This window comes from Anser anser (assembly GCF_964211835.1).
Source record: "Anser anser genome assembly, chromosome: 7".
In the NCBI taxonomy this organism is placed as follows: Eukaryota; Metazoa; Chordata; class Aves; order Anseriformes; family Anatidae; genus Anser; species Anser anser.
Genome location: NC_139727.1, coordinates 26309546 through 26323625, shown reverse-complemented (window position 1 = coordinate 26323625; position 14080 = coordinate 26309546). Strand labels below are relative to the sequence as shown.

General features: G+C 35.2%; 1 protein-coding gene across 8 annotated transcripts in view; it reads left to right on the top strand.

Moving 5' to 3' along the window:
- ADGRA1 (adhesion G protein-coupled receptor A1) overlaps positions 1-14080 on the top strand; it is a 277570-nt gene that overhangs the window by 87148 nt on the left and 176342 nt on the right. For 7 of the 8 annotated variants that reach the window (XM_083843221.1, XM_083843222.1, XM_083843218.1 and 4 more), the window contains one exon: positions 11113-11184. In XM_083843221.1, the coding sequence (XP_083699347.1) occupies positions 11113-11184 (72 nt within the window). Of the gene's footprint in view, positions 1-5995; positions 6157-11112; positions 11185-14080 lie in introns of those variants that run through there. The other variant, XM_083843227.1, reaches the window with a different exon arrangement.

The window sequence follows — 14080 nt, the reverse complement described above, 5'->3', positions numbered from 1 at the left end:
TCTAGTCCTGTGATTTCTTTTGTGAATCAGTACTGGACTCAGTACTTTTTAAAAAGGCTAAACATACTGTGTGTATCTTTTCAAGTGTAAAATATAAAATGTTTCAAAGTGGGTGGAATGAATTGAAGATTTATATTTTTATTATATATAATACAAAAGGAAATATTTTGATGGAAAAAAGTATCTTCACAATGATTACAATTGTTGCATGAAGACAAAATGTGCAGAACAAGACAAAACCCAGGAACTTCTGATTGAAATTCAATGGATAGCAGTGTAAACAAACGGAAATAAATTTAGGAAAATCACCACTGATTAAAAGTGAGTGAATTGTTGAGAAAGACTGAGAGAGTTGTGTTAGACAACCGTAGGTATGAACAAAAAGGTCATCATTTTCACATAACTTCTGATGTCAAGAATGAAAAGAATCCTTCCCAGGTGGTAAGTCTGTGCTAGGCAACCGTACAATTAAATACCATACTAGTTCAGCTGTAACTCTATTAGACAATAATACTACAATAATATTGCTACTATTCTAGGGTAGCAATAATTTAGATATGTTTCTTAGATGGAACAGTTATTATTATGAAAAACTCTTTTTATGTACCTCTGAAAATGTGGGAGTATAAAAAAGCCAGTGTTTTGGGGGAGTTTTGCCTGGGCAATTACTCTTATGTCATCATTTAAATAATGTGTAAATAATAATTTATTGCTTGTAAAGTTGAACAAACTGTATTTGTATACAATCTTGTATTGTATACTAAGAATATATGTGCTATAGCACAGTCATGAATAGATTTATAAGGGCATTGCACAACAGAAAAATTACATGACATGATCTATATAAAATTCAGTGTTAGTAGTCAGAAATGACAGGAATATAAAGTAAACTAACTTATTAAGTTAGTTCATAGAGCTGTTTAAATTATGGATTGTATGTTCGCTGTGGTGTTTTTTGTTGTTATTTTTGTTCGGTTTTAGTTTATGTAACAACTAAAGTTTAGATGTATTTCAGGAGTTCACTTAATTGAATTTATGAGTATCTAGGCTCCTGTTTCCCATTAGGACCACAAATAGTCCAGTTAGCCTGATGTGCAGTCAGCCATCTCAGCTGTATGATATACTCATCTGACGTTTTATATAGTGTTGTCATTAAGTTAACACATGATTTGTGTCAGATGCTGTCATCCTTAAAGAAGATGTCTCAAGAACAGATTTATAGATACATGTGTTAAAATAGCCACCATAAAGCACCTTTGCTGTCACCAAAGTTTCTTCCTGAAAACTTACAGCACTAGCAGCACTGAAACACATTAACTGTGTTTGTTTCTTTGTAGGGAAACAGTTGTAGGATTTATCACATAAAGGCATGATTCTGGGCTTTAATGTGAGATGTCTGCTGCTGATTAAGAAATATGTTTTTGTTCTCAGTATAGCGCATGTGCTATATTTTGAAATGCAATCCTTAATCCACTTCCACAACTAACTGAAAACAAAATAACCTGTTAGGAAATAGGCATGGCACAGCCGGCTAGGCAGAGAGCAGAGAAATCTGCTTGTGGCTTCCCAGAGCACCTGTCAGGTTTTCTGCCCCCCTCCTGCCTGGACTAGGTTTGAACAAATAAAATTAACTATTTGTGGGCCAGAATAGTGGGGCCCCTGACCCAGTGCAGGAAGACTGTGGAAACGAAGCATTGTCTCTGAGGGGCTGGGAAAGAGGTGACGAGAAGCATGTAGGAGAAGAGATGCCATGGAGGATGGTATAAAATAGCATGCTAGGAAAAGAAGTTTTATTATTGTATGCAGTGAGAAGGATGGCAAAAAGGAATTGACATCTAGCTGAGCAAACATATATTATCATTCAACAGTAATTATCACCAACAATATTATATTTCTCCCTATCCATTTTTCTTGTTTCCTTTCCTGTGTCCTCCTTTTTTCTTCAGAGTAGTTGAACAGGATAATCATTAACCCTTGTTTCTGTAGGAGAAGACAATTCTTCATGCCTTCTTATTGGCACACATGGTTATTTTTTAATTTCTTTAAATTTCTCTTAATTTTTACCAAAGCCACAGTTTATGGCTTTTATAACAACAGAGGCTTCTGGAGAAGGATTCCTAGACTAGTCTTTCACCAAGATTTAGTTCCTCAGAGCTAAACTGCTTGTAGACAGTTCTCCTATATTATGCATTAAACGAAGTCTTATTTTACTATTGAACAGTTGTAAATTTTCAGGATTTCTCTGTAAGTCATGTTCCTACTAACAATAGCTGAATTGGTCATTTCGTTTGAATGTTTTTCTTTGTTAGTCTGTTTGCTTGCCTTTTCTGGAAAATGCTCCCTGATCTAGTTGTGATGTATCTGGGCATTGCCCCAATAGAGGGATTGCCCCAGTAAATAGGAATAACTGTTTTAAGCATGTTTGTTCCTGGAGGTGCCTATTGCAGAGTTCTCCCAGCTCTCCCAAGATTGTATACGTAAACAGCGACTATGTTCTCTGTGATATTTTCATTTAAATTCTTACTCTACTAATGCGATTACATTACACATTAATAGTAAGCAGGCAGAACGATGGAGTCTCTTCTTGACATTTTATAATTGAATCACCTTATTTTCTGAAGTTTTCTATTTCTGTGTTATGAGGTCATTACAATAAAAAAGCATCGTAGGAAAGATGCTCTTTATTTTATTGATTTACATGAACAGTAACTATATGAGTAGTATTTATGGCTCAATATTACTCTAAGCTGATATACAGGTCATCTGCAGGTACTTGTATTTCCTTTACTTATTTTAAGCCATGGAAGAAAATATGTCTCTGAAGTTCAAATTGAAATTCAGTGAAGAATTGCTTATGTTCTTTCAAATCTATATTGATTCAGGAACAGAAAGAGAGAATCAAACGTTTCCTTTAAAAATAAAACAAAACCAAAATTCCTCCATGATAAAATTGTTCATATATTTTATTGTTCCCTTAGCTTCCAAAACACATTTTCATTATACTAAATTATCAGAGTAAAAATGCACATCTTCCTATACAAAATGAATTCAGATGCACTTCTGAAAATACTGAATAATTTTCCAATATTTAATTTTTAAAAGTGCAATTGTGCTGTTAAGCAGTGAGTCCACAGTTTGATATTTGACCTGAGAACATTGAGTACACACTGCTGGAAATTTGCAAATAAATGCAGCCTTAGAACATGAAATAACAATTTCTCCACTAGAGTTTAAACCTGTCCCAGCAGAAAGTACTTTTTACCTTTTCATTCACTTTCTCAGTATCTGTTTTACATTGCATTTGGTCTATGCAGTTCATTTAAAGAAAGAAAAAAAGGAAAAACTGTTGAGAATACTTTTCTTCCCCACTTATTTGCATTCTTAGCAAACACTTTTCTCACAGGTGGGTATTCTGCTCAGAAATGATTTTTTTTTCTTCTCTCCCTCTGCCAATAGTTACTGTTTTTCTTTTTTTTTTTTTTTTTTTCTGGTAAGGGAGTGGAGCACATGTCAAGAAACCTAGCCGACACTGAACTGCCTTCTAGGCATGAACATGCAGAAGAGTCCCAGTGGGTGTGGAAATTAAGGAAGCCTCTGGCTCTTTTCAGCCACCAAAGGTTTCTGTGCTCTTCACATCTCCACAGAGCTGGCTGGGCCCTGCAGCCTGCTAGGCTTCTCCTGCCCTGGCTCTGGCAAGCAGATACGGGAGGGGACAGTGTGGTGGTGAGGTGGAGAAGCCTGCTGAAAGCAGTGCTACTCCAGATGCTGACAAAACTTTTAAAAATTGTCCCAGGGATGTAGTTATGAACAGGCACAAGCTTTGCTATTGTAATCAATGTCATGCCAAATCTCTCATTGCACAACAGGGTATAATTGTCAGCACTCACACAGGGATTTTCTGCTGGTCCCACAGAGCTGCCTGTAACACGGTGGAGACCGAACTCACTTTTTTTGCCTACTTCCCTTGGCGTCTGTTGCTTCTGACCTTCCAGTCTGGCTTTAGTCCCGTGGAACTGGTCCACAGTCCACATATCTCTGGTTCTTGTGGTGTTTTCCAGGAAAAGGAAAAATATATATGAACAGTTGTATATGTTGGGAATTTGAATATTGAGCTGAATTTGCTCAGCTTGAAAACAGACGGGGGAAAACAATCCGGAAAAACTTAAATGATTTCTCTTTGTTAGAAACTGCATTTCAATTTGAATTATCAGTAACAAAATACTAAACTAAAGGTACTTGACAAAGGTCTTTGCATCCTCATCCCAGATTCTGATATATTTAGAATGAAACTAGGGTTTATTCTGGATAAATTAATCCTTTAAAATGTAGTTTTCAAATATCTATGTATAGAAAAATATATAAACAAAAAATTTACACTGACAATCTATCCTGCTTTACTATGCCTTTTACTTAGTTTTCTGTCTTTGACATACTGCTCTCTTGGTTTGAATGCTCTCAGCTTCATATTCTTGCTCTGTGGTTACTAAAATGAAATACATAATAACATTCTGTGGGCCACTTTGAGCAAGCAAACTGCTGTAAAGTTTATATCTCTGCTTTGTTTCAGCTGCCATTATTGACATTTTGTTTAATATTTTTAGGCTTGTTCCTAAATAATGACTAAATGCCAAATTACCACAGCACATTTGATGTGAATGCGTCATCATCCTTAAATTAAAAAAAAAAAGTGATGACTTTTTTCAGTTGCTTCAGTTGCTCTATATGTCATTGTTGCCATCCCAAGTGACTGGTTTGAAATTTCCAGTAATTCACTAGTACCTTGAGCAGCCAGCAGTTTTTTTTTTGTTTGTTTGTTTTGGTTGGCTGTGGTTTTTTTGTTTGTTTGTTTGTTTTTTTGTCCAGTCCTTAGGGAGTATTGTTTTAGGTAATCCAACTAGTAATGGCTTGGATTAAAAAAGAAAATTAAAGGAGAATACATCATCAAGTATTACCTTGCTAAACAAACAAAATACTTGTAGCCTCTGTGTCTGCAAAGGCATAACTATTGTCCATATTCCTGTGCATGTTTACGTTCATTATCTTGTAGAAATATTATTGAAAAAAAAATAAATCCGTGTATCTTGAAACTTAACTGCAACACAACCATATTTTTTTCAGATTCTGGAAAGTAGATTAAAATCCACTATCTTCATAAAAAAAAAAAAACAGCAAACAAAGCAAGAGCTCTGGACTTTTGTAGGAGCACTGTGTGCTTTAGTTTTTGATGGCGATACCTGCCTGTTTCTTGGTCTACAGTGTAATACCAGCAACGCAGTTGCCAACAATGGAGATGAAAATAATTTTTGATGATATCCAGACTGTCAGAGTGCCACTACTGTGACTGGAGGATATGTGCTAAATGCGGTCCTTCATCATTGGCTGTGCCTCTTTCCCACCACCATGATCATAATGACGTTTTAAAAGAGAATCTCTTTTAACTGTCCTGAGTCTGCATTCATTTCTTGGGCAAAAGTACCATTTAGTTTAGCTGGAGTATTTAGCATGATAAAGAAGTGGAAGATGTGACCTTATATTTTTGCTGTTGTTGTTGTTTCATAGTAGTATGCAAAATGTGGAAAGTCAGTCATATTTCATTGGTATTTGGCATCTGCTCAACAACTGATTGCTCTTCTCAGAGCTTTTTTGGAAAGTTTGCAGCACCATAATGACAGCTTTCTAAACACAGATGTCCTCTTGGTACAACCTATAATTTTTTATGAAAGATGTATCGATGTCAGGAATTTGAACGAAGTACTGGAATTAGTTGAACATTCTTGTTATGAATATGTATTGAAAATATCTACAGTATATATATATATATTGTAAGTTGGAGGAAGAGCTTGCAGTGTCTGAAGGCATAGACTATGATACAAAATGGCTAAGCTATCAGGATGCGATATAAGAAAAAAAATGTTTCTTTTGCAAATGCACAGAATATGTTTTAATATTTTTCCCACTATATTTTATGTTGTACAAGTGCATATCGTGAACTTGAAGCATCAAGAATCTCAAGGACTCATTTGGATAATCAGGGATTTGGCTACAGAAGATGTCTAATAGCTGAGAGGCCAGGAGTAGCTATGAAATGTTCTTATAAAGCCCCATTAGTAGCCTCTTCCTCTTGTTTCATCTACATTTCAGCTAAGCCATCAGGAAGTGAGTATTTCAAACACAGATTTCCCCTCCTTAAGTCAGTTGCTTTTGTCGAGGTAACTCCTCTTAAATGTCATTAGTAAGTACAAGTCAGTTCAAAGATTAATGTGTAAGATGATAAACTCCTAGCAGCTTGTGATAGTAGTAGTAAAAGACATGATATTTTTAGTAAAAGAATTCTCAGTACTTTTACCTGTGGGGGCATTATTTGCATATACATACAAATTATCTACATACATGTAAGAAGACAGGGCCTAATGGTTAGTATAATACTTGTAAGTTCAGACTTGAAGAGAAAAGGAAACTTTCCTTTATTAACTTACTATAACCATTGAGATTTTTAATGATGATAACAAGGTCCATTCTGTGTTCTTTTTCTAGTCAAGCTTAGGTGAGATCAGGGTATCATACAGCAAATACCTCTAACAACTAAGAAAATTAGGGGGAATATATTTCAATATTGTAGTATTTTATTATTTTCTGCAGCTGTGCAGCCTTGATATAAATATTGCAGTTGTTTTGACTATAGCTAACTTCATGTAGCTTCCATCTATCTGTAATTGTTAAAGGCACTTGGTTTTGATTTATTTTCAGGTCACGCCACTAGATTTTGGGTCATGCCACACCACAAATAACACGTCATTCAGATTCAGAATAGATACTTTTAAGTTAGAACGCTCCATCAGAAATGATGCAAAACCATAACTGTTAGTTATAAATGCTTTCTTTTTAGGCTTTAACTGGGTCATACTGTGATGATTCAATGTTATGATACTGGGGTTCTTTCTCTTTTCTTTTACTTTTGGTTGACAGTAAAATCACTTGCATGGTATACATGCATGTGTGCCTGTGTGTGGCCCAGGCCAGGCTGCTGCTTGGCATGCCTTGGATCATGACCTTTTGCCAAACCTCAGCAGTAGCTCTTGGGGAAAAAATGTAAACATACAACCAAATTTACCCTGGTTGCTTTATTTAGCTTAGTGAAAGTTGATACTCATTGCTTCAACGCAACAAACTCTTTCCTAAATAAGAAAATAGGAGATGGTAATTATAATATTTTAATTAAATTAATTATGTAAAACATACAAGTGGGAGGAAAGAAAAGAGGTTCTCCTAATGTAGAAACAAGTACAGTAAGTAACAGTTGCGATCATTTTATTTATATATTTTAGTCATATTTTAGTCCTCCAAGGATGACAAGGAAGGAAACACCTATTTTGTTAGGCCAGAAGTATACGGAAACATTATAGAATAATAATAATTACTAAGAAAGTGCCAAGATTGTGGGTACTACAATTGTAATCATCTACAATTTTCTGAGAATATCCTTAGAGATATCTTATAATATCCTCTTCTTAGAATGACCTAGGTAATTTAAGTGTAATTTCCAAAATATGGAGGCCAGATGTCCTTGCTTGGGACAGTGCAACTGATGAACGCTTTTCCTTGAAATAGTCTTGCTTTTACTAACACTAAACGTGACATTTTTATTCCTGTAGAAGATAGGTTAAGATTAGGCTGTTTTTTCCTATGTGGTTACAAGTTATGGAGAAACGGAGCAGAGTTTCCATAAACTGGAACACAGAACATTTCAGTAAATGGAAGACCTTTTGTCTACGTGGTTGTTTTGACTGGCATTAAAACTTACCTGCCAACAGTCTGCCACTCATACTGATTCCTTTATGTTTGTTGTGTGTTGTTGACAGTGTTGGCTATAAGAGATCTAATTCACTCCATCTAATTACAACTTGCAGAGCATTTAGATGAGCTGGCAGTTAACGGACAACGTGTGTAATTGGTGTAAAGATTAAAACTGTCAGTTTCCGCTGCCTGAAATGTGTGTATTTGCTCTGAACTATGCCTCTAAGTAGTTTTTCAGATGGATCCCAGTGTGAAGCATGAAATAAAGTAGCACAGATCCAAAAGGTCTATGGTATCAGGCTGTTTGTTATTGTCATTTTTTGTTTTATTTTGGTTTGTTTGTCCTTTAAGTTCCAAGAATACAGAAGTTCAGATAATGAGAACAGTGTCCTTTCATTCTTTTCCATGTGGCTCTTTTCTACAAACCAAAGAAATATCTTTGACTTCTCTGACCTGCTTTAGCATACTGCATAAGGAAAAGGGTCTGCATTTCATTCTTGAGGATATTGTCGGTAGCGCTGCCTAGAGAAAGCTAAGCCCTGATGTTTGGTGTGAACAGAATGAGAGTAGACCAGATGATTTAGTATGAATATTTGGAGGTTTATTAAAAAAAAAAAAAAAAGGTTTTGGCTCACGCAGTGAATAATCCTAAACCATCAAAGGAAAATACACTCACATACACTCACATCAATAAACACTTGTCTTTGCAAGCCGATTGGACTCTGGAGAAGAGACTGCAAAAGTTTTGTACAAGCCTTTTGTTTAGGAGCAGGTATGGAAAACTCTGAGTTAGATGTCTGAAGGAATGATCACAATTTGTAGACCATATAAAAGCAGAAGAAAGATAATCTAGTAGCTGCTGCTGGTACCAGGGAGCCAAGATGAAAATGACCACAACATTAAAACAACAACAAAACCCGAAGTTTCTTCAATATTTAGAGTGTTTTTGTGATAACAAATATCATCAACTGTATTTCACTTCTGATTAGATCAGCAACTGTCGCTTTCATCCAAATCCAGCAGGAAGAGACAAAGCAAGCAAGAAAACTGCTTTGCCTGGATTAGGGAGTAGGGCAGAGTACCCACAGGTGGATGGCTGCGGTCCCTCTTTCCTCTTTGTTGTCTGTGGGGTTGTTGTGTTCTTTGCCAGACTGTCCATAAGAACCAGTGCAAGCACTAGGCTTGTCATCTGTGCTGTTGCCTTTGTTGTACTTACTGATTTCCAGGAGAAAGAAAAGAGCTTGGACCTATGTGTAAAGTTGTCAAAGAGTATGCAGCTCTATCAAGGTCCTTTTCAAGCTTTTGCTCCTTTCTGGCACATTTATCTGTGCCCTGAACAGCTGCTTTCCTTTTCCTTTCCCCTCCCAAGTGCCATCTTTTCTGTCGCTGCCTCTGGCTTGTAATGTTCTTTGCTTGACACTCTGGGAAAGTTTATGGGCTTTTTCCCAGACCCAGGAGTAACAGGGAAAAGGGAACACTTCTGGGTTTTGTGCTTTCTACTGGCTTAGCATCCAGTGTTGTTGTGGCTCATATAAATAGTGCTTAGATTAGCATATTTTATTGGCATTGCATAATTAATGAATAATGATTTATTAATAAAAACAGCAACTGAAATAAAAGGAACTTTGGAATATCAAACAAGCTAAGATAATCAAAACATCAAACAACAAGCTAAGGTAAAAACAGTAAGAAACATCCACTGTTTTTTGCAGAGGCATGGCTATAAAGTTTTCTAAATTGTTTCATAGCTTTATGAATCCTTGTTACTTCATTTTGAGTACTTAATCACAGACACTGTTAATAAGTAAATATGTATGGTCTGCAGTATTTATGTTTTAGAAAGACTCAAAACACAACTTATTGTTCCATTTAAGTTTTAAATATTTAGCTCCCTTCCTACCTTTCTCCTTTTTTTTTCTTTTTTCTTTTCTTTTTTTTTTTTTCAGTAATGTCACAAGATCAGGTGAACCACATACTCGGTTTCTGTCAGCTGTGCTTTTGATAGCCCTGCATTTCTTATAGGAAAGACAGAACTTGTACATGAGTAATCTGAATGTCTTTTCACCTTCTTAAGGGGTTTGAGTGTTACATGATTCAAGCTGAAAGCTGAACTTCGCCTTTAAGAGTCTGAGATCTCCGCTAGGGACATATTACTCATCAGCATCACCACTAAAACAAAATGGATCTGATGCAGAAGTTTTTGAACTGTATTCAAAATTGAAAAAACGATAAACAATATATATATATATTTATTATTAGGAACTAATTGGACTTTCAAATTAAAATTTATCTTAGTGTAAGCTAAATATTTGTGATAAAATATTGCCCTATTGAGTGTAATCACACCTAGTGGAACTACAATTTCACCCAGTGTGCATTGTATTTGCAGTAAAGTAAATAGTCATAAATAAGGTGACTCACACAGCTGCTGATACATCCATCCTTTGGCAGTCAAGCAGTTGCTGGTATGTGCTGTAATATGCTGGAAGTGGCCAGTCAGAGAAACAATACTGATATTATTGCACACCAGTCATTCCCTATGAATTGTAAATTGTCAGAAGATGAACATTGACTCTACAAGAATTTACAGCGTTCATCTCCTAGGCCTGCTTATCTAATTGCACTGAAGGCATTTCCTCAGAGTTCACATCATGAAGAGTCTTGAGACAATTCAATAGTAAATCTCTGTGGGGACTGAATTGAGAGCAGTGTCATGGCCCCAAGCACTGTGCCAAGAGCAGATGAGATTGCTAATGCCAGTGAAATATTCTTTATCTGCACAACAACTGATCCTCTGGATTGTCACCAAGTACAAAATGAAGCACCTATCTGCCAAATATGAGAAATTGCTTGTATTTCAGGACAGAAACTTGACCTATCTGTTTATGTCTCACGTGCCAGCTGCTTTGCCTACATTAGGTGAAAATGAGAAATTTATTAAGTGCTAAGTGCATAGCACAATGAATAAGCAAACTAAAAGTCCCTTGTCTTGCTGACTATTTTATTCACTCATTGGTTAAAACATTTTTTCCTTGGGCAAGAGTGGCTGGTAAGCTTGTTTTGAAAATTACAAATAGGAGAATAATTAAAAACATTTTTTTTAGCACCTAATCTTTACTTTCTTACTTAGAAAAATATGTTTTCAGAAACTGCAAATGATGTAATGCTTTTGGTGTTATTATTTACGAGTTTTTGTTTGTTTGTTTTTTTTATGAAAGACAAAGGTTAGAACCGCATTACATTTCTCACTCGGTATGTACAGCAGTAATACGGTAGGTAAAGTGATAATTAATTGCTCCTCCTATTTTGTCTTTCTAGAGATCTGAAGAATAATTTGATTAGCACAATTGAGCCAGGGGCCTTCAATGGACTTTCAGAGCTGAAGCGCCTGTAAGTATTAATTCCATTTGAATTATTCTGAAAATTGCATTTGTATCAACATTTCTATCCTTGGGCAACTCAAATATGCCAACAAGCATATTAATAGCATAAGGAGACTGGCCGTAGAACAGAAAATTACAGAGTATACTTTTTACATTTACCATGCTTTTTTTTTTCTTTTCCCTTCTTTTTCCCCTTTTTTTCCCCATTTAAATGTTTGCTCTTCAATAAATATCCTAAAGAGTACATCTACAAACAAATCTAATTAGCAGAATTAAAACAAACCTTGATTTAGCAGACAAGATATCACTTTAGACATTCATCAGAACTAAAACTAAGTGGTGTAAGTAAGTGTAAACATTACCTTTTTCTATGATAAGTTTTTTTTTTTTTTTTCATAATGTAAGATTTACTTATTTTTATCACAGGCCAATTCTGTAAAATAAGTTCCTAGAAAGGAAAATTTGTTTCAGAATTTGTCTACAATCTTATCTCTCACATTGACTTTGCTTGATATTTTTTATTAGTAGTATTTATTCATTTATTTATTTTTTATTTTTAAAGAAAGAGACTTATGTAATTTATCTCCTGTCCATCATTCTTGCATTCCTTTCTCTGAAAATCTTGTCAAAGTGCTTTCAGAAGTACTGCTTGATTATTAAGCTATATTCGTAAGAACTTATCAAAGTTACTACATGTCTTTGAGGTGGGGCTTTTTCCTTTAAATTAACAAGGGCTAAAGACCCTCTGTAATTTTTCTCAACTTGAAGAAGAGGTGCGAAGAACCCTCTTCTTTATAATTTTCCAAGTGACTGCATCCAAATGCCTAAGAAGGCCGGCAGTACATGCCAGAGGTCTGCCTAGCCATCATGTATGCTGTCTCATGTGTGAAGAGACCTGTGAGAAAATATTATTTTAGAGGAATGCTAAGATTTAAATGAGGAGTAATGCAAATCTACAGAAAAACAAATTTATGGATCATTCTGCTTTTTTGCTCTGAGGTTAAATTATCAAATTGCATGATGTAAATAAAAGATTTCCAGCTCTGATCACACACCTAGCAGTGAGTTTTAGTGTTTAATTACAAAGACACGATACGTATGAAGTCAGAGCAGCATATGCTTTTTTTTTTTTTAATGCCATCAAAAATATAAAGTTGAAACTTTCTTGCTCACTCTGTATATAGGGATAACAACAAATGAAGTGATCAAAATGAGCTCTAATTATTGCTTTGGCCGTATACTCTAATAACACAACCCTGACCTCTGGTGGGAAAATCGTGAAACCTGTACAAGTCCTGGGTTGCACATTTGAAGACTGCACAGGTGAAGCCTTAGGTCAGCTACCGAAGTCCAAGAAGGTGAAGTCATTAGGCTTTGTGAAAAGTGACATTACATTTCTCTTCAGCAAACAAGGAATGGCTATGTTGCGATGTCTCATGCTAAATCTAAAAAGAAAAAGCAAAACAACAACAACAACAAAAACATAGCATTGTTTCTGGTATGAGCAAGTAACACTGGGAGCAACTGAGAGACAATGAGTTGATTCATTACTAGATTGTCGTATTTCATACAAGTCGCTATAGTTTCATGGTAAAATAAAAAAATCTCTGCACTCCGTTGTGCAGAGTAGCAGACAATTGAGCAAAAGCAATAAATAGTGTAAACTCTTGTTGAATGCTGAATAAAATCATTACTTTATGACTGTACTTTACATTCATATCCTCTTATTTCACATATAAAATATAAATGATTCCGTGAAAAGTAGAATTTGATGTAAAATGGGCAATTGCAGGAGATACAACTATGGCAAGTCAGGCAGATAAACTGCAGGCTGTCAACATCAAAATGTTCTCTGTGAATAATTTGGAGAACTCTTATAATTTGTATTTGAATGAAAAACTGAATTATTTCAAGGGTTTACGCAAAAAGGTACACACAAAATTGATGAAAATTGAAAATTTATGAAGCACTAGAATTACAGCACTTGGTTATTCAACAGGGGAGAGTTTTGGTTTCTCTAGCATCAATTTTACAAGTCAACGTTATTAAGCTGAATGTCTTTCTCCTGAAAAGGAACACCAGTTTTGTACATTATGAATTGAATTATACCATATATATTATGTATTATTCTGGAAGATATACGCAGGAAGCAGTCTTTTCTTTTTGCTTTAAAAAGCAGGTTTTACAATATAGAGACTTCAGCCATGTACACGTTACTGTGAAAATAACACTGAAAAAGGCTTTGAGAAGAGGATACGTACATAGCCTTTTGCTTTGTTAAAAATACTATTTTGCTGTGTCACGTGTTGAGAAATATGTACTTGTTTTGATTAGTGTAGGTGAAATTTACTCTTCCTACCCAAATTATGCTCCACACCGCGAAGAATTTTCTTCTGTATGTGTTCAAACTTTGCTTAGGCCAAAATAAAGCATTACCCAACTGAGAATTCTGTGTGGGTTCTTGTTTACTGTTTACCTCTTCTTATAGAAAGATAAATATGAATATATATGTGTTTGCCTTAAGTTTGCATGTTTAGGTCTTCTACGTAGCTTTCATTAGGAAAATTTAAAGAATAACTGCTAATGTGCAATTAATGCACTATATTGTTATCCAGATTATTTTCTTCAGCTGTTGTCTACTTAATATCCCTTATTAGCATTTAAGAAATATTTCCATTCTAATGCAATATTTCATCATTTAATTGCACAACAGTATATTCTTTGTCTGATGGTAAAAGCCTTTGTAGTGAATTCTGAAGAAATTGACTTTTCATTCTAGCTGATTGGATATGTCTCCATGAAAGCAGCAACTGGATTTATCTTTATTCTCCTGTTTTGATTTTTGTGTTCTCATGTAGCAATAGAAAAATAGGGAATCCGCACAATGCAACAAAGGACTTAGA